This window comes from Carassius carassius, chromosome 45, assembly GCF_963082965.1.
Source record: "Carassius carassius chromosome 45, fCarCar2.1, whole genome shotgun sequence".
Lineage (NCBI taxonomy): Eukaryota > Metazoa > Chordata > Actinopteri > Cypriniformes > Cyprinidae > Carassius > Carassius carassius.
Genome location: NC_081799.1, coordinates 19216987 through 19242555, shown reverse-complemented (window position 1 = coordinate 19242555; position 25569 = coordinate 19216987). Strand labels below are relative to the sequence as shown.

Sequence of the window (25569 nt, the reverse complement as noted above, 5' to 3'; positions counted from 1 at the left end):
ACTCAAACTATGACTTGACTTCGTCACATAATATCGCACAATAGTTGAGTTCAAGTGTAAAATGCCCCTGCAAACAAGCTATTTATATCATTTTCGAACGTAGATCGTATCTCAAGCAGGTTTGTTTAGGTATGAGGGCGTGAACCCAGAGGCGTTTAACCCGAGCTCAGCTCAACTGTACACGAGCACGTCTCGCTACACAGAGAATAAAACCATTATTATTAATGTGTTTAGAGGGTTTAGTGGGTTTGTGATTATAAAACTGACCTTTTTTTGGAACACGGAAACAAATTGTTTATAATTATCATAAACCAGAATTATTTAATAAATATAAATTTGCAATATAAAACAGCATAGAGTAATGTTTAATACAGGAAACGTAGGCAACGCACCACAGTTACAAACGGTCTCGTCTGCCTTACCTCAAATATAAGGTGGATAAGGCGTTTATTAGTAAAAGGAGTTACAGAAACTGATTTTATATATATATATATATTGAATATTTAATTTTATTGTGATCCACTTCACAAAGTATGTAGACCGAAATGTTTTTACTTTCTTTTTGATCAGAAAAAGTGCCCGTGGCAGCCTCTGAACGAACATGAAATCTGACAGGAATAAATCTGTGCATCATCCTGAGACATTATTTTAAAATGACACAAAACTGAGTGTAGTAACATTCGTAAACCTCTGAATCTTACCTAAATGAAAAAGGTCTTGCAAATTAAGCCATAAAAAAGGAAAATAAAATATTTTCCCCTCATATTTTCCCACACAACAACAAATGAACATGTGGCTGCTACAAAACCCTTTCCTTTTGTACTCCACTGTAGAAACAGTCAAACACTTGGAATAAGAGGAAGATAAATAAATGATGAAAAAAATCTCTCTCTTTTTTTTTTTGGTGAACCATAATTTTTTTTCTTTTTCTTTTTTTTTTAAATACCGTGAAACAAAAAATTAATGTTTCTCACCATCTCCACATGTCTCTTTTAAATTAAAGAACATGACAACAAAAAGAAAACAAGAATTTCCAAAATAAAAGTAAATACTGTAATACATTACAAACTAAATCTAAAGTGCTCAGGTTGTTTACCCTGATGAAATATAAAATACCTACAAAGTGAATATTCATTCAAATAATGACTGATCAGATGATTAAAATACTGACAATAAAGGTACAGATTAGCCAAAACTACAATATGCATCTAAACATGTTAGCCCTAAAATTGTTTATGGACAGAATATATAATCATACATAGAAAGTCAACACTGAAATTGCCACTTTTCCCTTTAAAGTCTATTTGTATCTCTAGTAAAGCCTGCTTTTGCATGTCCATTCATTAACACATTTGGGCCTTGTCAAAAACATACTGGAGGAGGAGGTCCAGAACCACTTAAGGACTCATCAGCTTGTGCATCTCTATCTTCAAGAAGTTTCAGAACGTCCACCCTGCATCGGAACAAATTCACGCAGTGCATCCCAGCATGACGACGTTTGTAAAATGTGTCCCAAAGTGTCACTCAAACCAGTGTAATCTCCACCTCTTCTCTCTTCTGCACCTGGCCCTGCGCCTGCTGTTTGGGTGGAGGAGGAGCAGTTCTTACCTGCAGAAAACAAAAACATCCATCAGAATTCACAGAAAAGCGCCCATCATTGGCATGCAGCTTTAGAAGTGCAGATCTTACAGGTCTCAGGCCCGACCCGCCCTCTCCTGGGGATCTGGGTGATGGGGTGTGGGTGTGACCTGTGGAGGAATAACACAGATGAATGTGATTCTGACATCTGATAAATCTAATAAGGGAACAAAAGCCTCAGTAATGTTGTTTTATCATTAAAACCTTTTCATAATTTACATAATTCCATAATCCTAATATTAAAAATGGTCTTCGTAACTTGAAATAAAGTTGAATATATATAAAAAAATAGATATAATTGAAAGACGTAAAAAAGAAAATGAAAAAAAAAATCCAACTAAACACACACACACACATATATATATATATGTATGTATATATATACAAAACAAAATTTCTAAAATATTGAAAACTAAAATATACAAATAAAAAGCTGCATCAAAATATTAACAAATACTACAATAGTAATATTAATGTTACTATTATACTATTATATATATATATATATATATATATATATATATATATATATATATATATATATATATATATATAATGCACATAGTGTGTCTTTTTATTATTCAACTTTTTAAGAGAATCGAGTTGTGAAACTGAACATCACTAAAAATGTTACAGTGAGGTTTACTATAAAACTTTAGGATTTGCAGTGGTGCCTTGTCTTACTGTGGCTCGAGATTTTGGGGGGTTCTGGGGTTTGATAGCCATTTAAAATGAGTGTGCTGGTCAAAGATGGCAGTGGGACAGATTCTGGACTGCTACAGGATGGAAACACAGTGGGTGGACAAGCTGGTTGATCCAAAACTGACAGAGACACCTGGTGGTAAGAAACAGTTATTACAAAACATTTCAGCATTGAACATAGGCTTGCTGTAAACATGAACAAAATACTTTTTCTATGTGGCCAGTGTTTTCCGATAGTACGTGTATAAACCTGTACATTCATGCTCTTGTGTGCTTGTGCACTCTCCGTTCTGCATAGATCCTCCACTAACACTGCGGGAAAGACGCCCACTGCTCCGTTGAACTCGCCCTCCCAGAAGCCATCATCTTCTTGGTTGTGTTTGCTGAGAATGCAAATTACGGCTCCCTCTGGGAAAGACAACTCATCCTCTGTCTGAGCCTCATAGGCGTACAAAGCCCTGGCCAGATTTACTGCTGTGCAAAAGAGAAAGAGGGTAGAAAATGTAGAGTTTTGTTCAATTATTTTAAGCATTCAGTACTATAATACTATAAACTAGCAGTACTCCAGTTATTATACTATAACCAGTGGTCTCACGGCTGCCATGAGTGTTCGGGCTGCTCTGGGTGAGTGTCTCTATTTCTGGCTCTTGTTCTGCAGAAGTGCTGGAGGTGTGTGATTGGGAGTCCATGCTGGAGAAAGACTGGAGCATCCTCAGTAGAGAGCTGGAGGTCGGAAGCTGCAGGTATTTCTCTGGTACATATCCCACCTGCCCTGCTCTGTTCCTAGCCTGAAAAACATACACTTGTCCAATTAATGACAACATCCTAAGTGCCACGTAGTTCATGGGTTTTCAAACCTTATGGGCCCCAACAGGATGTTAATGTGTCAGTAGAAAATTAGAAATATAAAACAGACCAAATGTATTTGAACAGAACAAAATTGAAAACAAAATATTTGTACAGTTTGTAAAACACTGTAAAGCAAAAACATAAACATCTTTAAAATAAGTATTTTTTTATATATATTTCAAGAATTTTGATTTTATTTAGCACAATTTAATTTTTTTTAATAATTTTTAAACTTATAAATGCTAATTATAATATAAATATTAATTATTTTAAATTAATTATAATAACAAATATATGTACACTACAGTTCAAAGGTTGTTCCAAAGATACATTCGAAAGAAGCCTGTTATGATTATAATTTTTATATCATACTTAATTTTTTTATATTACACACACACTACTGTTTAAAAGTTTAAAGATTTTTAAAGATATAAAATTATTTTTGAAATGTATTTTTGAAATAATTAAAATTTTTATTAATTTGTCATTCATTTTAATACATTTTTAATAAATGTTTTATTAAATCTTTCTAATGCCCACCAAGGGTACGTTTATTTAAAATATTATAAAAAATAAAAAAAAAAGTATTTTTAAAAGTAAGTTTATTCCTGTGAAGTAAAGCTGAATTTTCAGCATCATTCCTTCAGCATCATATCATCAGTCTTCAGTGTCACACAATCCTTCAGAAATCATTCTAATATGCTGATTTGCTGCTCAAGAAACATTTATTATTATCAATGTTGAAAACAGTTTTGCCACTTAATATTTTTGTGGAATCCGTATTTTTTCAGGATTCTTTGATGAATAGAAAGAACAGCATTTGCTTGAAACAGAATCTTTTGTAATATAAATCCCCTTACTGTCTCTACTGATCATGCATCCTTGCTGAATAAAAGTATTCATTTCTATCAAAATAAAATCTTATGGACCCCAAACCTTTGAAAAGTAGTCTATGATAAATAGATAAATAAATAAATAAATAAAAATAAATAAATAAATTATGTTTCTTTACACAGTATAAATGTGTATGCATATATATATATATATATATATATTTACATGCCTTTCTATTTTAAGGAATGAGTGAAGCAATAGGATTATAGGCATTTGAAAGTTTCAAAAAACCCCTGACCTATTTGAGAGGGTCTGTGTATACCTTAACCCAGTCCTCCATGTCTCCATCATCAATAAGCTCCAGTATCTCTTGTTCCTGGATTGTGAGCTCATCAGACTGAGATGCCTGTGGAAATAAAGCACAGGAAATTACATTGCAAATGGATGAATAGACCAAAGAACATGGGGCTAGATCACACTAGGTGTGCACCTGATAGCAGTACAGCACAGAGCAGGTGAGAGGGTAGTTCCTGTGAGTGCTGGAGGGGCTGGAGCTGCTGTCGTCCAGCGTCTCTGTGTCCTCATCATCTTCTTTGTCAACATCTACAGAGTGCTTTAAACATTTATTGTAAGACCTGATTAGAGTGGGTTTATAGGTTTGCGTGAATCTGGTTTTGACTGTAAGAGAGACTTACAGAGAATGAAGCATCGTGGGTATTGAGGCCCGCCCATCTCTCGTTCTCCAGTTCCTCCATCACTTGGTTCATGGCACTCTTCAGCCAGACATCTACAGCCACACCAATGTCTCTGAGGAGGTTCAGACGCGCCTCTGCCTTCAGTTTCACCGTCTACAGGAAGAGTGGACTCATCATCTACCAACCTACTATTTTATTACCACAGTGTTTATGTATATCAACTATTCCAACATGAAAGGGTGTTATTTCAAACTTTAATGTATTGAATGTGCAGCTTTAGTTTAGTCAGGAGTAGCGACCAGCAGAGGGCACGTGAGATTTTCCCAGAGGTGATAGACAACTTCTGAACTAGATTGATGTACAAACACAAATAAACACACTCTTCACCTCTGATTTCCGAATGCATTCTCTTGCATCATCCATTTTCAGCTCCAGCTCATTGTTATTCTGCTCCTGTAGATGTGACTCTTCATACTCCAAAAGAGTCTAAAAAACCATCAAACCAAACACAGATTTCATACTGTACATTATAATGCTGTGATGCCTAAATCAACTTACAGCATTTAAAATTAATGATTTTTTTTTACAAATGTTTTGTTTAATTTATTGACAAAATAGATTTATTATTAATTTTTTTTTTATTTTATTGAATGCTGTTGTTATTGTTGTGATAATTCACTCAAAAGAAACAGGTTTTATATTTTTATTTGACTGAATTTGGTTGTTATTGTTTTAGTTTTATTTAGATAAATACATTTTATAATAATTTTATATGATATTTTATTCAGTTTAGTTATTGTTTTGTTTTTAATTTGAGACAAAACTGATTTTATATTATAGTAACACTTTGCAATATTAAAGTATGAACTAAGAATGAGTGATATATTTTCGTAGCATTTATTAAGCTTTATAAATAATATTTCAAATAGCATTTATACATTGTTTGTTCAGTTTGTTAACAGATACAACTTTTAATTTAATTTTAATTTTAATTATGTATTAATAGATGTATTTTAAATAGCATGAACTCATTTAATAAATGTTGTTCATTTTTAGTTCATGTTCATTTTTACTTAACATTTTTATTTTTTATTATTATTTAATTTTAATTATTAAATTTTAATTTTCATGAAAATAATCTTTTAAGATTTTACATTTATTTCCATTTTGGACTTTTATCAGTCACATTTTAATACTAGTACAACAAAAATAAACATATAAATAAATGATGGAATATAACAATATTTTTAATATCAAACATCAACATGCTAAGGCATTATTGTTTTAGTGCCCCCTCACCCGCTGTGTAAGGATGATGTTTTTGTGTTCTCTGGCCACACGTGTGGCCCATTTCCGTGCTTCTTTATTCAGACTGTGTTCTTCAGCCGTGCCACTCTCCTTCAGCAGCTCCCTGACCTAAAGAGACCAAAAAAGAGTGAGTTTACTTATACACAACACAGTCCTTATTTCTGAAGATGAAACCTTGATAGCTTCTCAGAGCCCATATGTACACAAAAGTCCCAGCATAACTTGGAACAACATCAATCTCCCATACTGAAAGCTTTGCACTCTTCAAATATTATGTCTGTAAATATTGACAGACTAAATGATTAGGTGACGTGAGCTCTTGAAAAATGATCCTTCGCGATGCTACTTTACAGAGCAACTCCTGTTCACCACAACTCCCTGACAAAATGGTTTTAGCATAATACAAGGAAAAACACAAACCATCAGTCTTGTCTGGGAGTGAGAAAACACAGAACCCTGCATGCACCAGCTGATCTACATGCAGATACTGATGATTATACATCCAATGAATGTGATAAAACAGTTTTTAATAATTTACAGTATTTGTTTTTTTAAGCTTTATATATTTTGGGATGGGGGAATGGGAGGTGTTCATGAGGGGTGCAAGAGGTGGGGCAGGTTCACTTCTCAATGCCCTCTTTTCACATGCCGCGTTGCTTCCTGCCTGCACTGACGCCCAGTTTTCCCTGCTCTTTTCGCACCACCAGCGCTGAGGGCTGCATCTCTAATGTTTTCTTTAGGAACAGACTAATGCTTGTTTGACTCGCAAACAAAAAGAGGGTTAGCGAACAAACGGGCCCCTATGCTAGTGTGGTGGGGGTGAGATGACTTGCTGGCAGCAGGGGGCGCTAGTGCATATTTGTAAAACAGTTGCACAATCATGGAAGAACGCATTCGGCCTACATTAGAGCACTTTCTCTCTTTGTCAGACTGATTAATGAACATATAAGTCTATTATAATGTTTTAAATGACATTTAAAGCGAAAGAGAAGTTTTTGGATAAGATTATGTGGTGCGCGTTCATTTAAAACATTGAATCCACAAGAAATGTAAAATCTTTTTGAATGACTATTATATGCTCTTTTGTTTGTGCGATTTTGTAGTACATTCTTGAAAGGAAGGCAACATACCGAATCATTTTCACAGGGCTGATACTGAAAGGGGGCAGCTTTCTGAAACACTGGGTTGTCCTGAATTAATATCTGTTGGTGAATATCCTGTGTCACCTATAGACACACACACATACATGCAAACAAAATTACATTTATGTAAACTACTTGACTAATGTCAAGATGTCACATTAACAATAGCACAGCTAACATAATCTTTCCCTGGGAGGAATGAGAGACCACTATTCATGAATAGTGTGTGTGTCTGTGTGTGTGTTGTAATCTGATGCTAGACTACAGTCACACAAACTGAATGGAAACACTGTGAGAATCATCGAATTACAACAACACAGGACTACAAACAGACCTAATGACAGGCTAAAGGCTGTCACTGCTGAAAATCAGTCGATGACTCTTCAAATGTACACATAATAATAACTAACAGTCATTTTATATTTCTAATTTCAACATTTTTATGTTTTCCCCAGTTACTGCAGACTTGAAACATAAATATATCTTTAAAAAAAACTGTCTGCTCTAATATAGAGTAAAGATTTCATTCCTAAACCACTGAAAACTCTCCAAAGCAGGTACATTTCTTTCTTTAAGGTCAGTATTAACTGCTTGAGCTGGGATTTGATCCAATAACCCTCTGGTGGCATATCATATTACCTGCTCTACATTTGGCCACTGTGGTTCATGTGTGTTTTTCCATAGCAGTGTATACTCAAGTGTGTGTGTAACTCACCCCACTGGAAGTCTCCAGCAGGCACTGAAAAGTGTCTTGAATGCTCTGAGATGTCTCAAGCTCTGTCTTCCACAGTGAAATCAGAAAACTCTGTACGTGATCGTAGAAACTGCCATCTAAAACCTGGACTCAAAAACAAGGAATAGTATTTTTATTTCCAATTGGATCTTTGTTTGTGATGTAAGTGATTATAAATTATATATATATATATATATATATATATATATATATATATATATACACTGTATGTTTATAGAATCATGTGTATTCCTGTGATGCAAAGCTGTATTTTCAGCATCAATAATCCATTGTTTAATGTCACCAGATTTTTCAGAAATCATTCTTATATGCTGATCTGATGCTCAATAAAAAAAATCTTTTATTATCAATGAAAATACTGAAAAATGTTGAAAACAGTTGTGCTTTGAAGATGATTTTAAATAAAAACAATGAATAAGATGAGCAACATTTGGCCTCACCCTTATGCAGCTGATCAGATCTGTCTCATAATAGCGGTCCTGATGAGCGTTAGTGGCTGACAGTGAGAGCAGGTAATCATTCCTCGCTTGTGTGGCTTTGGACTTCCATTCGTTCTTCTTGGCTTTCAGCTGAAATCAACAGAAAACTGTCACAATGATTTTGCGAGCAAATTCTACTACATAAAGATGGCAAAACATCATTCACTGTAGTTAAATAATGTTCTAGTTAAATGGATTATATCTTAAAATTAATTTATTTTATGTTATTTGCTTTTATGTTTGTAATTTATGTATATGTTTTTTATTATTTAAATGTATTTTTGTCAATAACATTTTTTTGTTTTCAAATTTGCTGTTCTGTTGTAAGTAATCTTAGAGATTCCTAAATGCATCTAATTTCAAAAGGCCAAATAAAGTGCTTTTGCTTTCGTCTAGAAACACACAGCATCTCCCTGACATGGCTGCTTCAGCACTAACTGCGGTTACTGAAACCTCACCTTCTTTCTTTGCGTGAACATTTGGGTGGCATTACGCAAATATTTCCACATAGTGATGTAGAAATGTGGGGGGGTGTTTAAACGAGGCGTTTTGGGGGGTGCGGTGCAGAGTCTCAACTTTGATAAAGAATATCTCTTTGAATTTAAGACTTTATTCTTTGCAACTTCACAAATCTTTTTATGCACCAAAAGCTTGTAACACTCCAAAGAGAAAGGAAAATTTTTAATCGCATCATATGACCCCTTTAATGTACTGTGTGGTAAATGTCAATTTGGATAACATTTATTTGTGTTATTAAGTAATTTGTTTTATTTCAAGTTTAACTCTGGGTGAGTGTTACATGGTAATCTTAACATGAAAAATAGGAGAAATGAGCATGCACTAATATTAACATAAAACCAATATGTTACTGCTATATTGTGCATTGTACCTTCACACTCGCCCTCTTCAAACTGGAGCGTGACTGAAACAGACTGAGCCTTGACCTTGTGTTGCACAAATAAACAGGAATGATAGAAAAATACCAGAGAAAAAGAAACAAGAGTAAGGGAAAACAGCAAAAAAGAGGAATCTTCATTTAAAACTGAAAAACATGATAACCCTCTGCCCTGTTCTTGTGGACAGCTGATGTCTCTTCCTTCACATGTGACAGGTCGGCAAACGTACTTAGCCTCCATATCAGCTTTCTCTCTCACAGTCTGCGCTGTTTGTTCCGCCTCCTGGTAGGTCTTCCTGTTCTTCTCCAGGTCTCTGATCGTGACCTGCAGATCGGCCTGAGCTCTTGCCAGCTGTTCGCAGCACTGAGAGAGAACAGATGAATTAACATGTTCGTGAATGGCCGATGTTACGCTTTAGTGCAGAGTATCTTTTAATGCATTTACCTTCTTCAGCTGAAGGTCTTTCTGTGCTCTGAATGTCTTCACAGGATCTGAGATCTGGCTTCTGTAGTTCTCACATCCGTTGATACGAGACTGGCTCACTTTCATCACACCCTCCAAGTAGGATCGCCATACGGTCCAAACATTTCTGTACACATACATGCAAACATCTTTCAAAATTGAAAATCAATCATAAATGCTCTTTTCTGTGCTCTATTCATCCCTCTTATTACCTGGAGTCTTTCTGCTCCTCTGACGGGGCTCCAGACCACTCTCGCTTCATATACTGTGATGCAAGCTTCTGCAGAGCCTACAAAGTCAAGCCATATACATTTATATAGCAGTTCATACAATACTGATGGTCTTCTGGCCAAAATCACAGTTCCATAAGTCATAATAATGCTTCTTCAGATAAAAAGGTTTGTCCCTTCTTGTCCTCCTCTCACATCAAAATCCACCAACACATCTGTTTAGAAATGTTTTTGCTTGTGAATTGTGCTTGATCTGATTTCTCTCCTGATTCAGACAAGATTACTTTTTCACTGGAGAAAGCAATAATATGGATAGAGGACTCATATTTTAGTTGGAAGCGATTGTTTGAAAACGTCTTGATGATGGATTTTTACTTCACAAAATATGTTAATTGATGGAATGGTGTTGATTACTTTTGGGATTATTATTGTGATGTTTTTATCAGCTGTATAGCTTCTTATTCTGACGGCACCCATTTGCCGCAGTAGATCCATTGGTAAGCATGTGATGTAATGCTAAATTTCTCCAAGTCTGTTCTGATGCTGATGAAGAAAGAAACCTACATCTTGGATGGCCTGAGGATGAGTCAATTTTCCTGTTGCTTCAATATAATGTCATTAAACATTCATGAAAGTTTAGATTTAAAGCTTCCGAGCAGCATTTAAAAAAAATCCCACTTCAATCATTGCAACAAAAAATAAAACAGATGCCTTAGAGAAATGTTTCCTTTTATCCCATCACTCCAGATCAGTGCAAATGTGGAAAACATGCAGGACAACTTTCAGTCCGTAAAGGCGAAACCCACATGGGTATTGACTATTTCTTCCTGTCTGCTTGACACTTAAATGCCAGACAGCGGTACAAACTGCGCCAACGTGTGGATTTACAAGCGAGTAAGCAACTGGCTGCCTTTGAAACAGAAGAAAAGAACAAATAACACTCACTTTCCATCTTCAAGTCAAGTAAATGTCACTGTATTGGACTGATCTCCAAAAATCACAAACAATTTGGTAAAATATCAAACCAAAAAATAAAAAAACTTAGTTCCTTTCATTACTTCACCACTACTCTTTTAAAGTAAAAAAAAAAAAAGATTATTTTTTGGCATCAACAGTTCCAAGATGAACCTTTAACATCAATGGAACCTTTCCATTTCACAAAAGGTGCCTTATAATGTAAAATGGTTCTTTAGAATTTTAAAATGTTTATCATAATAAGAAAAAATGGTTCTTTTAAGAACTGTTTACCGGAAGGTTCTTGGAAGGCAACCAAAACTGGTTCTTCAATGGGACTGCCGTTGACTGCATTTTTTTAAAGGTGTACTGATGATAATTCCAACAAAGTTTCAACAAACTGAAATAACTGAACCATAACAAGTTCCACAAAGTACAAAGAGTGAGTACCATCCCCCAAAAACAGAGAGGATTTGCTTTCTGTCCCTAAGACTACAATCTGGCACTGTCAACCCAGTCCTAAAAGCTGCCAGCTCTGAAGAGTCGACTCAGGAAGAGACCTTGAAGAAGAGAGAGATTCCTGTCTTCATGAGCCAATCAGCATGCAGCAGCTCTGCAGGTGCACAAGCTTCAGATCCAACAGAAAAGAACCCCTCACTCACACACACACACACACACACACATATACATACTGAGAGTCATTCAGACAGCTGGGCTCTCCATTCACCAGGTGATCACACAGATCTTATAGTATCTTGATGAAGACGGTCACCATGTCAGGTTGTAAATAATATAATTTAATATAAATAATTTGGGTGTTTGTTAATGCAATATACACTACAATTAATTCTCTTATGCTGAACGAGGCTGCATTTATTTGATCAAAATGCAGAACAAAGAGTAATATTGTGCAAAAGTATTACAATTTAAATTTTAATATATTTAAAAATGTTATTTATTGCTATGATGGCTTTTAATTTATTCCTCTACCTCACTACAAAAACAAACGAATTACTATCGAAACTAAACTCACTTGTAAACTAAACAAAATGTCAGGGATCAGGGGAAGATGCATCTGTTCATCATTAATACATCTGTCATTATGCTGAACAGAAAATCTTTAAAAGATTTGTATAAAATCAGAACAAAAATCAACCTGTATCATCAAAAATAAACATACTTTAAATTATGAACTCATACAATTAAATATAATGGCCTCAACTCACCTGCGAGTAATCTTTCTCTATTAGCGCTTTCTTCTGGCTGTATGTCCTGAGGATTAAACACACACACAGTCAAGCAGTTCAGCACTAATATACCAGCAGACAGACAGACAGAAAATAGCCTGATAGGTATTTTAAAAGCAATGTAAAATGTGAATCAAACCCGACCTCAGATCCTCTAGGAAGTCCAAATCTGTCTGGTGTTTGAGCTGGAGTCTGTTCAGCTGCTCTGTGTGAGTCTGTTTCACCTCTTGTGTGACTTTTACCTGCAACACACACAGTGACAGCCTATGGAGAACCAACTCTGACCCAGATCACACCAGCCTGAAAGAGAAACCTGTGTCTGGCATACTGGAGTCAATAGAGACAGGGCAGATGCTGGACTCAACGTAAACATAAACATAATGGATCATGTATAATGCAGTGGGTTTTATGTGAACATTTACACACATTACACAATATATAGTTTACTAGTATTTTAAGATGTTGCAGTTATCCTAATTAATAGATAATTAACTGACATTATGGTTAGGACAGACAGCTAATCAACATCTATCTATATATCTATCTATCTATCTATCAGTTTGTTTTAGTCAAACAAACAAGGAGACAAGAAAGAAAGCAAACAAACAAATAGCCTATACTATCATGACAACAAAACATCGTAAAAAGAAGCAGGTCGTCTCACCTTTCTTGGAGGAGGCTGCATGTCTGGATACAGGAAAATACAGTGGAAAAACTCAGAAATTCACCTCGCAAAACCCAAACACATATGTAGGACGGAGATACGCAGTGCAGAATAATCTGTTTAGACGGAAGAAAGAAAAAAAATCCCCACAAAAATACTTCCAGACCCCTCCGTTGAGCCGCTCACGTAAAAACTCCGCTGAGAAGTGAAGTGAGAACTTTAGTCAGAGGAGCAGAACTCGGAAGAACAGCGCCCTCCAGTGAACGAGTAATAATATATGTTTTGAAGACAATTCACTATTGTAAATTTCAATTTGTAATGCATGTTTATGTGTGTGTATGTGATACATGTTTCCGTTAGAATATGAAGCTAAATATGTACAGACTATCGTGCAGTAGCCTAAGTGTGTGTATCAGACAAAGATGAATGAGAAAAATCTCATTCATAACTAGAAACTAGAAAGTTATTTATATAGTCTTTGCTCTTAATCTGCCTCTCTCATTCCATATAATTGCATTGACGATAAAAAACGTGTTATCAACTGTCAATGAAATGTATTACACCTTAATTATCATAAAATACTCACAAAAAGCTCGAGTTTTTCTTCATTGTCGCATAAATCTTTTGCCTTTTACTAAAGATTTCCGTGGAGGGGAACATTTGCCATTTTCGGGGAAGTCGTGGCCTAACGGTTAGCGAGTCGGACTCGCAATCGAAAGGTTGTGAGTTCGAGTCTCGGGCGGGCAGGCAGGAATTGTGGGTTGGGGGCAGTGCATGTACAGTCGTGGCCAAAAGTTTAGAGAATTACATAAATATTAGTTTTCAAAAAGTTTGCTGCTAAACTGCTTTTAGATCTTTGTTTCAGTTGTTTCTGTGATGTACTGAAATATAATTACAAGCACTTCATACTTTTCAAAGGCTTTTATCGACAATTACATGACATTTATGCAAAGAGTCAGTATATGCAGTGTTGGCCCTTCTTTTTCAGGACCTCTGCAATTCGACTGGGCATGCTCTCGATCAACTTCTGGGCCAAATCCTGACTGATAGCAACCGATTCTTTCATAATCACTTCTTGGAGTTTGTCAGAATTAGTGGGTTTTTGTTTGTCCACCCGCCTCTTGAGGATTGACCACAAGTTCTCAATGGGATTAAGATCTGGGGAGTTTCCAGGCCATGGACCCAAAATTTCAACATTCTGGTCCCCAAGCCACTTAGTTATCACGTTTGCCTTATGGCACGGTGCTCCATCATGCTGGAAAATGCATTGTTCTTCACCAAACTGTTGTTGGATTGTTGGAAGAAGTTGCTATTGGAGGGTGTTTTGGTACCATTCTTTATTCATGGCTGTGTTTTTGGGCAGAATTGTGAGTGAGCCCACTCCCTTGGATGAGAAGCAACCCCACACATGAATGGTGTCAGGATGCTTTACTGTTGGCATGACACAGGACTGATGGTAGCGCTCACCTTTTCTTCTCCGGACAAGTCTTTTTCCAGATGCCCCAAACAATCGGAAAGGGGCTTCATCTGAGAATATGACTTTATAACATTCTGGAGTACAGTATATGCAAATTGCTATTATAAAAACTTAAGCAGCAACTTTTCCAATTTCCAATATTTATGTAATTCTCAAAACTTTTGGCGACAACTGTACAGTGCTCTCTCCACCTTCAATACCACGACTTATGCCCTTGAGCAAGGCACCGAACCCCCAACTGCTCCCCGGGCGCCGCAGCATAAATGGCTGCCCACTGCTCCGGGTGTGTGTTCACAGTGTGTGTGTGTTCACTGCTCTGTGTGTGTGCACTTCGGATGGGTTAAATGCAGAGCACGAATTCTGAGTATGGGTCACCATACTTGGCTGAATGTCACGTCACTCAAAAGGCCCTGCGTGTTGGTGAGATGAGGCCATCTAGTGGTGGGCGATTGTAAAAATAAAGTGGGACACTTCCCAAATCGAACTAAACGAAGTTCAATATAATAAATTATTTAGTTCTATTTTTAATAATAATGCTAATTAGCAGTAGTTTAAATATTGCATTTGGCTATGTATTTATAATATCAATATGAATAATTATTGTTGTAGTTAATTTCTATACTTTTCATGGTCATGCATTGCAATACATAGATTTCTAAAAGTACACTGTTACTAGCTGTTCAAACGGTTTCAATACCTGGGAAATACTCTAGATTACAGGTAATTCCTGATTTAGAAAAAAATGCAGTGCCATGCGGTGATGATGAAGTTTCTAATTACAGGTTTCACAGCTTCTGTTATACATTTGTCATTAATGGTTAAAAAAATTATAATTGGCTTGATATGACTCCTTCAATTACTCAATGTTTGCTAAATTTAGCCAAAGGTGTGCATTTGACCATGATGTGCTTTGCCTGTCCACAGAGTTACAAAATCATTCAGAACCTCTTTATTGTTAAGACATCTCCAGAAAGTAAATGAGTTCATAAAAACAATAATTTTAATTCAAATCTAAAAAAAAAGGCAAAGGTATATAATGTAAGCCTGTTTACCCAGAAAGTGTGATTTAGATGAGTGGACTTCATTATGCATATATGGCATTGAATCTGAGCAAGGAGACTGTTAACAGGAGAAATTGTTAAGATTTACAGTAATACACAAAAACATTAAGCAGAGATTAAGAAATACAGGAAAGGAAGGGAATATTCCATGTACAACCAGTACAAACTCACTGCGGTAATCTGAGATTACTGGACAAGCGAAGCTTCACTTTGGCCTGTTTAAAGGATTAGAGGAAGAGTTATCAAACTATTCAAGCACTACAAAACCCCCTGCGACTGCTGAGACGTCTTACAGTCACTGTCATCGCTCACAAACAACCACCACGACATTAGGAGTACAGCTGTTATTCCGGGGGCAGTTGACTGATCAGGCCCAATGGCTCTGTTCAAATCTGGCTGGCTCTGGAGACAGAGTAAGTATATGATTCTTCATTTATATATGCTTATATGAAGAGTTTCCCAGTCTTCTCAAGGAACCTCTGAAAAAATAAGTAGTTGAAGTTGCAACAGAAGATTGAGGGAAGAATTTGTATGTATATTAAAATAAATAGATAAAATATTATTATATATTATGTATTATTATTACAAAGACTTTTCCAGAAGGTTTGTTATGAAACTCAGGGCCTGACACTGTTTACAGTAATCCTCTTACGGTCAGTGTTACAGTGTTACAGTAGCCTACAGAATAGTAGATGTTAGTTCTGGACTCCAGGCTGAGAATCAAAATAGCACATTCATTAAAAAAAAAAGATAAATTGATGCCATTGGGATTACATAAAAAAATAATTAATATATATATATATTATATATAGATAGATAGATAGATAGATAGATAGATAGATAGATAGATAGATAGATAGATAGATAGAAAAATTTAAATCGCATCAAATGACCCCTTTAAAAAAACAGTGGAATATTACTATTGATAGTATAAATAAAACATGACCAATAAATAAAGGTCTATTCTTCGTTAGCATACAGATGTCTGAGTTGCTAACAATGCTAACTGTGGTGGAAGCCGCATACCTCTGAAAAAGGATAATGGAGACAGATAATAATAGCAATATTGATTTTTATTATGATTTAATAATTTTTTATTCACAGCTTCAGTCCTCAAACGATGGAAGCTGAACTGGTGTGACCTGTGGATAGATGGCAGCTTTGTTTTTTACCAAACTGAATCCAGAAGAGACTACGAGGCCAAAGTGAATCTGAAAGCCACCTGTGTGAATGTGAAATCTGGACTGGAGTGTCCAAGTAGGAAGGAACTTTTTCAACCTTTCAGTTTGATTTGGTCATGTAGGAAGTGCATGTGCATGGTATGAAAATACTTTAAGACTGTTTTAACAGATAGTGTCTTTGTGAGCAGGTGTATGTCCACCTGAGAGTCACCCCAGAGAGAATCTGCTGGTTGTTTTTCTGAGGGATGGTAACACGCTGGTCCTGTGCGCCAACAGTGAAGATGAGGCATTGTAAGTCTTGACCTTTGACATTTTAAGCCCCACTCACTTTCCTCTCAAATTTATTTCCATCCTGTCACTTTTCAGGGCCTGGAATCTCACACTCATGGAGGCAAAAAGAAATCCTGTGAGTGCTTTCCTTGACATGCAGAATGATTTCTCTGTCATTTGTAATTTTTAATTTTTTTATTTTCTCAATTTACATTTCTTTTCACTCTCATAGGTTCTCACATACAATCCTTATGACGATACATACCAGACCGTTCCAGTTAACAGTCATAATGCGGTTTACATCATGCCAAGTACAGGTAGTGGAGGTAATTATACAAACACATCATTCATTCTGCAGAAAGAACAAAGAAAGGGAATGCATTTTACAGCTACTTAAAAAAGAAAATTAAAGGAATAGTTCACCTAGAAAATGTACTTACCCTCAGGAATATGTGGATGATTTTGTTTCTTCATCAAAACAGACTTGAAGAAATTTAGCATTATATCACTTGCTCACCATTGGATTATTTGAAGTGAATGGATCCTCTGACAGTCCACTCCAAACAGAAAATACAAAACATCACTATAATCCACAGGTAATCCACATGACTCCAGTCACCAGAAGTGAAAAGCCACGTGTTTGTAAGAAACAAATCTATCATTAAGATTAATATAATTTCAAACCGTTGCTTCCGTCTAAATGTGTCCTCACACCTTTCTCCAGAGAAAAAGTAATCTTGTCTGAATCAGGAGAGAAATATGCACAAAATGTTAATTGATGGACAGGCGTCATGTGGAGTACTTGTGGATTAATGTGATGTTCTTATCAGTTTGGACTCATTCTGACGGCACCCATTCACTGCAGAGGATCCATTGGTAAGTTTTCAGTTTTGGGTAAAATATAAGAAATTGTGCTGAAATGTAAATATTTCATTTTTAATGTAACAATTTATTGCCACTTTGAAATTCAAATCTAACTGCTTGATTTTCAGTGGTCTTATTGGTTCCCTCTAGAATCACATTTAACCAGGGATGTACTAATGCTGATGTGCTTCCCTGCAGGGACTCAGCATGTCTGGGTACACAGAGACTCTTGTGATGACAATTTCGGAGAGCAGATTGCATTGGGTCTCCTGGCTGGAATTGCTGCAGGTGCAGCAATGCGTTCACTTTTATGGATGCCCTTCTGGTTCTGCTGAAGACCGATCAGATAGAGGGATGATAACTGGAAAAAGTGAGAGAACAGACTGGAAGAGCCATCCATAAACCTCAGCCATAGCAAATGCTCTTGTTCCTGCATATAAACATGTAAATATGAGAATAGCTGCAGCTGATTTAAACTCATGAAGTGGTCAATCAGTGTGCAAAAGAGAGATACTTCTTTTTCAGTTGTTTACAGTCTAAAGAAAACAATCCTATTTTAGCTGCTCATATTTATCAGGACAAGATTTAGCAACAGATTTTTCTGTAGAATATCAATATATATATATATATAAAACTACATAATTTTGCACACAGCTAATGATTTTTTTTTTTGCTCTGTGTATAGTGTACATGTAAAGCTTTGCAAACAAGTTTAAGATTATATTGTTCTCCTATAAGTTCTCCTATCATTTATAAATAGCTCCAAGATCTTTCTAATTATAAAACACTAAAGCCTGAATTTATTATTTTCCATTGCATGAGGTTTGAGAGTGATCATCAGACCATTGAATGCTCTTCAAATATGATTTTGAAAAGTCTTCTTCCAAGAGAATATGATTCTGAAGTAGCAAACAAAAGCTGAATATGAAATAGTTCTCATGACCGACCAGTATTCATGCACTACTATACTACCTTGCAAGTATAGGTATAAAAACCTTTATATTGTCGTACAACACTTAGGTTAAAATAAAATGCTGATATTACATAGAGAATCATATAAGATTGGATTGTGTGTGTGTGTGTGTTTACAATCAAAACTACTAATGTCCTGATTAACAAGTTATACATTATCCATCAAGAAAAAAAAAACAGTTGCTAAATGCAAGATTTTATTAGGGACATCTCAAGATGTTGATCAATTTTAGCAGTGCAAATAATGAGCATTGGTGTCAAGCAGTGTCGCCAGATGAAACTGGTTAAAATCCATTCGAAATGTATGAGACCGTATCAAGAAAACAACCAAACAAAATGCACTATATATTAAAAACATTTAGATCAGTCGGAGGACAAACTCATCACTGTATACTCAACAAAAAACAGACGTGGCAGGTGCTTTGAGGCAGAATGTCTAAACGCACGTCTACAAATTATGAAAAACCAAGCACTTTAAAAACAAAACAAAGACATTACAAATAAATATTAGGGTTTGTGGTTGATTCAACAAATCATATCTAGTGTGTCATTATTACAATAAATCAAACTTTACAATGCTAATAAAAAAAATTAAAAACAGTGGAAGCCCCAAAAACAAACCATCAATATCTGCATATTATCTCTTAAACTGATACTCCCCTTAATATACATAATATTTCTTTACAATTACTGTAGTTCTCTTTCTTTGACTAAGCTATAGCCTTTCTAATGCTCAAAATAAGAAATGACATCTAAGGGAAAAAAAAAGACGCAATGGTTGAGAGTCAACTGAGCTAAAAGCAGCACTTGTTCCTCCCAAATTCCAAAAACATTTGTTTTTACACTTTCCGTTCTTCCTTATGAAGAAGAGACATAAGCAACATCACAGAAGTAACGCCTCATAGCCACATACGATGAAACCTAGACTAGAACATTTCCAAAAACACCCGCAAACATTTCATTCATCTCTGCACCGTGAATCTGGAACGATCAGTTCTGTAATTTCATTTATTTCTATTGTTTTGTTCCTATTCACGCCATTATTACAGTAATATAAGTATTATTTCACATAAAACGGAACATGGACAAAAACAACACTTTATAAAGTGTTTTGAAAGTGAAAAACAAAAACACCACAAAAGGTGTGGGATTAACGGAAACAATTAATAGAGAAGCAACAGCACACACATCCACATTGTGCTTTCGAATTTAAAGTCATCTGAGTGGGTCAGCGGTAACGAGGGTGACGGGCAAGTAGTGTTCTACTGCCTCCAGGTGCGCGGTGCTTCTGCGGAATATCCAGAGAGATGCTGTGAGTGCAACTAAGAGCGACAATAAGAGACACGGCACAGAAATGTATACTGAATCCTCAACATGAACAGCCGCCTTCGCTGACTGGCTGCTCTGGTGGCTTTTCCAATTTTATATCGATCACTGAAGGAAAAAGGAATTAAGGAAAAACAATGTTTTGTAGTATGTTTACACTACAACACATACAATCAAGTACTAAAACAAGCAATTGCAAGTGTGAAAAGCCCGATTATATATGTAAAAGTATGCATATTTTTGTATTTGTGTAGGATACTGTCCTCTCTGCTCTTGTCTTGTGTGCTCTCCATACCAGGAAGAGCTGCTGCTACACGCCGGAAAAGCTAGACGAGACAAACACAAGACCCTTTATTAAACTCTCACACCAGGATTAGAAAAAACAAGCAGTGTGTCGGTGTATTTGAGATGGTTTGCATTCCGAAAAGTTGAATATTTAATCATCTGGATTCTTCTGAAGACAAGGGAAATGTACAGTAATGCCGTTTTTTAATAATCACTCAAATATCATTTAATAATTTAATGCAGGGTTTAATTTTAAATCATCAAAGTACATACTTGTATGTTGTTGATTCAAGTTAAATCTCAAGTTTCACTCACCTGTTTGACGTTGTATCCGGCTTTAGCGCTAGTCTCAATAAACATTACATTCAGTTCTTTGGCTTTCCTCTCCCCTTCCTCAATAGAAACTTGCCTGAAATTATCCCCAAAAACATGGAATTAATATTTCCCTACTTCTGATATTTTGCTTTTTTGAGCAGATTAAGAGAGTATTAGTATTACATTGGGTCATAAAAAAAAAGATGTTTTTGTCATTAGATACATTTCTGTTAGTTTAGTAAATTTATGTAAATATTGCACAAAATACAATTTAATTGCAGCAATTTTGTGCACACACATTACCTTAACCAAAGGTTTGGGGGCTGTAAGATTTTGTTTTTGAAAAAAAGTCTCTTATTCTGAACAATGCTACATTTATTTGATCAAAAAACAGTAATACTGTGAAAAAATAATATATACTGGCTGAACACAATTTAATAGTGTAAAAAACCATGGCGTAATGTTTGTAAACGCAACTATTTAAACATACCTTTTATCTGCAAGGTCTGTTTTGTTTCCCACCAGCATGATTATGACATCACTTCCCCTTTCCGTTCTGACATCATCGATCCATTTGGTGGTCTGCTGGAACGAGTTGACATCTGTCAGGGGTATTTCAGAAACACTGGGTTAATAATCAAGATGAGCCTCAGGGGTCTATCAGAGGGAATCCCAGGATCATAAACAGAGACACAACTCAAAAGACAGAAAAGAAAAAAAAACAGGGATAAAAATAAGAGGAAAGAAAGGAGAAAGTTCTAAAGCTGGAAGTGTCTCTGTGCTCATGAATCTGTCACAGGAACGTGGTCTGCAGAAAGAGTTAATCTGAAAAGAAATAGACAAATTATCTCTCATCTACATCAACTACATTTCATCAGTCTGTAAAATGGTCAATGAATACATATTCATTTTTATAAATAATTCAAATATTTTTTAAGTGAACCAAAGAATTAAGAAAATAACATTTTTAGCAAATATAAAAATGCATTGCTAAAAATTATGGTTTAAAAAAAAACTGGATAGACTAGTGAAATTGTTAGTAGGAACTTACTTTTGAGTACTGAGGATGTATAATAAACTTCTGACCACAGCTGCCAAAAATATACTTCTATTCTTTTTTAAAATATATGGAATTTTTGTCTTTATAAAAATGGTATTACATCGCTGCTTTGTATTGTTTTATTAGCAGCTACAGTGACACACAGATCTGTTAACCTTTAAATGTAAATACATACAAAACAAATTATGTGCTCTCAGTTTTTAAGACTGAATTGCAATTGCAAAACTAAAACCAAGTCATAAAAAGAAGACAAAGAGAATGAAATGACATAAAAACAAATATGGTGTAACAGAAAAAGAGAGACTGCGCTGAGATGAAAGATAGCTTTCCTCTTCCTTAAGTTCCCCGGCCTAGGATCCACACTCACTTGTGATGTCATAGACTACCACAGCAACCGTAGAGTCCCGGATATAGCTGGGAATCAGACTGCGGAAACGCTCCTGTCCTGCTGTGTCCCAAAGCTGCAGCCGCACCTGGCCAAATATTTTAGTACCAGAGATCCAGCAGAGAGAGAGAGAGAAAGAGAAAGAGAGAGAGAGAGAGGGGGAGAAAGGGGAAGAGGTAAGAAGAGGGGAACTGGACGCAGTGCGGGTCTCAGATACCTACTTGTGATGTCGTAAACTACAACAGCAGCAGCAGAGTCTCTGATGTAACTGGGAATAAGGCTACGGAAACGCTCCTGTCCCGCTGTGTCCCAAAGCTGCAGCCTGATCTGTGTGAATGGAAAACAAACAAAAGAAAAAGGAGGAGAATAAAGGAAAAAAGGGGGAAAATGTAACATTCAAAAGGAAAAATGATAGATAAAAAAAAAAGAGTGGAATGAAATGTAAGGAATAAGAAAAAGCAAAGTGGACTGAAAGGACTTCAAGTTCAGGATTTGGGCTAGGGAACGGATTAAGGTTAAGGGTTAAGTTGTAAGTCTTCGGATGGGCTCATGTTAGGACGGGTTAAGGGTTGGGTTATGTTATCAAGACTGCAAATCTTCAGAGTAAAACCTTCCCATGCAAAAAAAACTCAACAATTCTTTATAGGAGGAAACATACACATGTAAACAAATAAGAGACACACCAGAGGAAAGAGGCACAGGAGTTTCTCACGGTGCGGTTTATGTTGGGTTTTTACAGATGCATCACAATATAAATGTTTAAATTAACGTTCAACAAATAAATTAAAAATACTAGGGTTTCACAAGGAGAAAAATGTGATGTACAATTAATTTCATGCATAATGTAATCATAATATGTCATTAGAAGAACCAAACATTGATTTGTCAAATCAATTTAAAATTATTTTCTATAATAAAAGGGATAGTTAACTACAAGTAAATTTAATGTAGAATGCATTACAATCAAAATGATTGATTCCATCATTTATTCAACACCATATCAGTAGCAAATTCATGGTAAACACAGTTTTATAAATTTAAATAATTATAATAATAATAATAATTATAATATAATTTAAAGAAAATTAACAATATAACAGCATTGTTTTTACAACAGTATAAATATACCAATTTGATTATGGTTACAATGTTAGCAGACTTAAAAATGTTTTAAAAAATGACATATCATGCAATGTAAACCATAAATCCCTCAGTCGTCAATAAATAGCATCCCGGACATTTACACACTGGTAAATTTATTATATAAAACGAATATGTTCCTGCAATTTAGTACATTTGAAAAACTGAAAGGAATGCGCATTTACTGTTTAAAAAAAAAAAAAAAAAACATTTTACTTACTGTTCTGTCCTCAAGATACATTGTTTTCGACAAGAAATCGATTCCTATTGTGGCCTGAAAATTAAAAGCAAGGAAACTAAATTTTCAGGACAAAATACACTACTTTATGCATCTGATCAGAAACATCCAGTTCAAAAGAACATTAGAACATTGTGTAAAGTTCCAGAATGAGTCGGAAAAAATATTCACTCACCTGGTAGGTATTATCGAAACTGTCATACATAAATCTGGTAATTAAAGATGTCTTTCCCACTGCAAAATCAAATGAGAAATTAACCGGTTACTATCAAAACATTACATATCTTTATAACATCATTGTGAAGTTGTGACCTGTATGCCAACTCTTATTCAGAGACATTTCTGCATCAGTGATCATCACTTTTAATGCCAATACATTTTCCTAGAAGGAACAGATCCATCCAGGGAGACAAATTAAATTTCCATTTCATGTGTATCCATCCTTTGAGACACCTAACATTTGATGCTGTCATGTTAATTGATTTCATTCCAAAATCACAACTTAAAAAAAAAACTGACTGAAGCAAATGTCTGCATGAAAACATAAATCTGTCCACATTCATTGTGGATTCACATCAGATTCTTCTCACATGAATGAAACATAAGATAAAATAGATTTAAAAACTGCATGTGAAATGAACACATGCATCAGTATCTATGTAAATATATGCAAACAGTTTGAATATTTGCAATGTTTACTTCAGTTAGAAACCCAAAAAATCTATTTTTACACATCTAGTTTAACTAAAGTTAAGAAAAAAAATTAAAAAGCCAAATGATCTTTGTTTATGCTTTATCTTGATTTACATAGAACACTGCTGTACTGTTGAATTCTGGGGCCAGTAATTTTTTTCAGTAGCATTATTTTAAAAACTGATTGACAGACCACCTGTGTTTGCTCCAGAGATCTCAGAAAGGGGAATGGATCTTCATACCGAGAATGAAGTGGTATCTTTTAGTCAGTGTTTTTATCTGATGAATACACTTAAGTTCTCCTAACATTTGAAACGTAATAGTCAATAGTTAGAAGATCCACATAACTTCAGCATGCCAGCAAAGCACAGTCATGCATGTGAATATCTTGTTCACACAGGAGACAGACAAAAATACACTGTGAAAACAAGTTCAAGACCAGACTTTACAGTAACGTAGCCGATGTTTATGAGATATTTATAGTTTTGACTGATGTATGAAGGCTTCAAAACACAAGTTAGTTTTGGACAGGGTTTCACTATATTTGTGAGCAAATTATCAAAAGTAAAACAAAATATGCACAAACATTCAAACACACACTTCTAGTTAGATATTTGGCACAAAAAAGGTCAGATTATATATATATATATATATATATATATATATATATATATATATATACACACACACAATACATATGTTCTACAAACATTTATAAAAAGTAGTACATATATTTTGCAATATGATACATTCATTCAAGATACACACATTCACTCATAATGTTACATACACACAGATATTTAAGCAGAAATTCAAACCGTCATATATACAAACACACACTCATGAAGAAAAAGAGACTGGATCAGGTCCAGTAGGTTCGGTTCGAATCTCACCGCTCTGTTCTCCCAGAAACACCAGCTTGAATTTGCGGAGCGGGTTGCCGAAATCTCCTGTTGCAGACATGCTGCCGGTTCCGCTGGGTCTAACGTGCGTGTGAATGTCGATAGAAAAGAGAGTTCTCTGCGTGTGAATGTGTTGCTATAACTATTAAAATAGTCTTAACAAGAAAATAAATCCTCTAGTAACGTTATCTCTATTCCTCCAATTCGGGTCGGTTCGAGACTTTACTTTACGCCTATACAGGCCCAGTTCTACGCCGCAACCTAACCTAACGTGACTCTCACAGAGGCGTGATTGACAGCTCAGCTCAGCCTATAGAATTTGAGAGAAAACAATAAAATGCGTCCATTCAACACGTCGTTCTTGTCAAATTAATAACACAGTGATGGATAATTAATTAGGTCGCACTGAAACTACTCAGATATTATGTCAATACCATTCGTCATATGATTTATTATTTTTTGAGCGTTACATTTCATTTGATGTCTTTTCTTTATAACATGTAAATTGAATAGGCTCGCTGAACTGTTTAATGCGCATCCGTGTTC

At 35.4% G+C, this 25569-nt stretch overlaps 3 protein-coding genes and 1 pseudogene across 6 annotated transcripts; 2 read left to right on the top strand and 2 right to left on the bottom strand.

Annotated features, from left to right (window-relative positions):
* Window positions 1-960: 960 nt before the first annotated feature.
* On the bottom strand, window positions 961-13070 carry si:ch211-176g13.8 (F-BAR and double SH3 domains protein 2). 3 transcript variants are annotated; one of them, XM_059539497.1, is made up of 20 exons: window positions 12855-13069; window positions 12335-12432; window positions 12170-12215; window positions 9972-10048; window positions 9742-9886; window positions 9527-9660; window positions 9291-9345; window positions 8363-8491; window positions 7884-8006; window positions 7157-7252; window positions 6018-6134; window positions 5106-5204; window positions 4719-4871; window positions 4514-4636; window positions 4346-4429; window positions 2936-3128; window positions 2591-2814; window positions 2323-2473; window positions 1690-1748; window positions 961-1608 (listed from the first exon to the last, which is right to left on the bottom strand). In XM_059539497.1, the coding sequence occupies exons 1-20, from the start codon at window positions 12873-12875 to the stop codon at window positions 1525-1527; spliced, it is 2211 nt and encodes a 736-aa protein (XP_059395480.1). In that variant the 5' UTR covers window positions 12876-13069; the 3' UTR covers window positions 961-1524. The 3 variants fall into 3 exon arrangements, with proteins under 3 accessions (XP_059395480.1, XP_059395481.1, XP_059395478.1); XM_059539498.1 differs by having other exon boundaries at window positions 2597-2814; XM_059539495.1 differs by having other exon boundaries at window positions 2323-2814; window positions 12855-13070.
* Window positions 13071-13451: 381 nt separating this feature from the next.
* On the top strand, window positions 13452-13516 carry LOC132128339 (U5 spliceosomal RNA; annotated as a pseudogene).
* Window positions 13517-15703: 2187 nt separating this feature from the next.
* LOC132127454 (pleckstrin homology domain-containing family B member 1-like) lies at window positions 15704-18429 on the top strand. Its single transcript, XM_059539337.1, has 6 exons — window positions 15704-15805; window positions 16497-16649; window positions 16762-16864; window positions 16940-16979; window positions 17076-17169; window positions 17906-18429. Exons 1-6 carry the CDS (start codon window positions 15769-15771, stop codon window positions 18040-18042), a joined length of 564 nt encoding a protein of 187 aa, XP_059395320.1. The 5' UTR covers window positions 15704-15768; the 3' UTR covers window positions 18043-18429.
* A 430-nt stretch (window positions 18430-18859) lies between these two features.
* On the bottom strand, window positions 18860-25286 carry LOC132127259 (ras-related protein Rab-6A). 2 transcript variants are annotated; one of them, XM_059539047.1, is made up of 9 exons: window positions 25156-25286; window positions 25015-25122; window positions 23604-23662; window positions 23411-23464; window positions 22272-22377; window positions 21096-21207; window positions 20606-20699; window positions 20265-20331; window positions 18860-20113 (listed from the first exon to the last, which is right to left on the bottom strand). In XM_059539047.1, exons 2-9 carry the CDS (start codon window positions 25082-25084, stop codon window positions 20049-20051), a joined length of 627 nt encoding a protein of 208 aa, XP_059395030.1. In that variant the 5' UTR covers window positions 25085-25122; window positions 25156-25286; the 3' UTR covers window positions 18860-20048. The 2 variants fall into 2 exon arrangements, with proteins under 2 accessions (XP_059395030.1, XP_059395031.1); XM_059539048.1 differs by lacking the exon at window positions 22272-22377 and adding an exon at window positions 22033-22138.
* Between the last annotated feature and the right edge of the window lie 283 nt (window positions 25287-25569).

Bases quoted from the DNA above. Each gene is read 5' to 3' on its own strand.
- si:ch211-176g13.8 (XM_059539495.1), bottom strand. From the start codon at position 12,875: ATGCAGCCTCCTCCAAGAAAG. The intron at 4,872-5,105 runs GTGAAGAGTGTG...CTCTTCCTGTAG, and splicing joins AATGCATTCGGAAATCAGAG to ACGGTGAAACTGAAGGCAGA. The intron at 2,815-2,935 runs GTGAGACCACTG...TCTTTTGCACAG, and splicing joins CCCGAACACTCATGGCAGCC to CAGTAAATCTGGCCAGGGCT.
- LOC132127454 (XM_059539337.1), top strand. From the start codon at position 15,769: ATGGCTCTGTTCAAATCTGGCTGGCTCTGGAGACAGA. The intron at 15,806-16,496 runs GTAAGTATATGA...TTTTATTCACAG, and splicing joins TGGCTGGCTCTGGAGACAGA to CTTCAGTCCTCAAACGATGG. The intron at 16,650-16,761 runs GTAGGAAGGAAC...CTTTGTGAGCAG, and splicing joins ATCTGGACTGGAGTGTCCAA to GTGTATGTCCACCTGAGAGT.
- LOC132127259 (XM_059539047.1), bottom strand. From the start codon at position 25,084: ATGTCTGCAACAGGAGATTTCGGCAACCCGCTCCGCAAATTCAAGCTG. The intron at 23,465-23,603 runs GTGAGTGAATAT...TTTAATTTTCAG, and splicing joins GTTTCGATAATACCTACCAG to GCCACAATAGGAATCGATTT. The intron at 22,378-23,410 runs GTAAGTAAAATG...CCATTCACACAG, and splicing joins TGTATCTTGAGGACAGAACA to ATCAGGCTGCAGCTTTGGGA.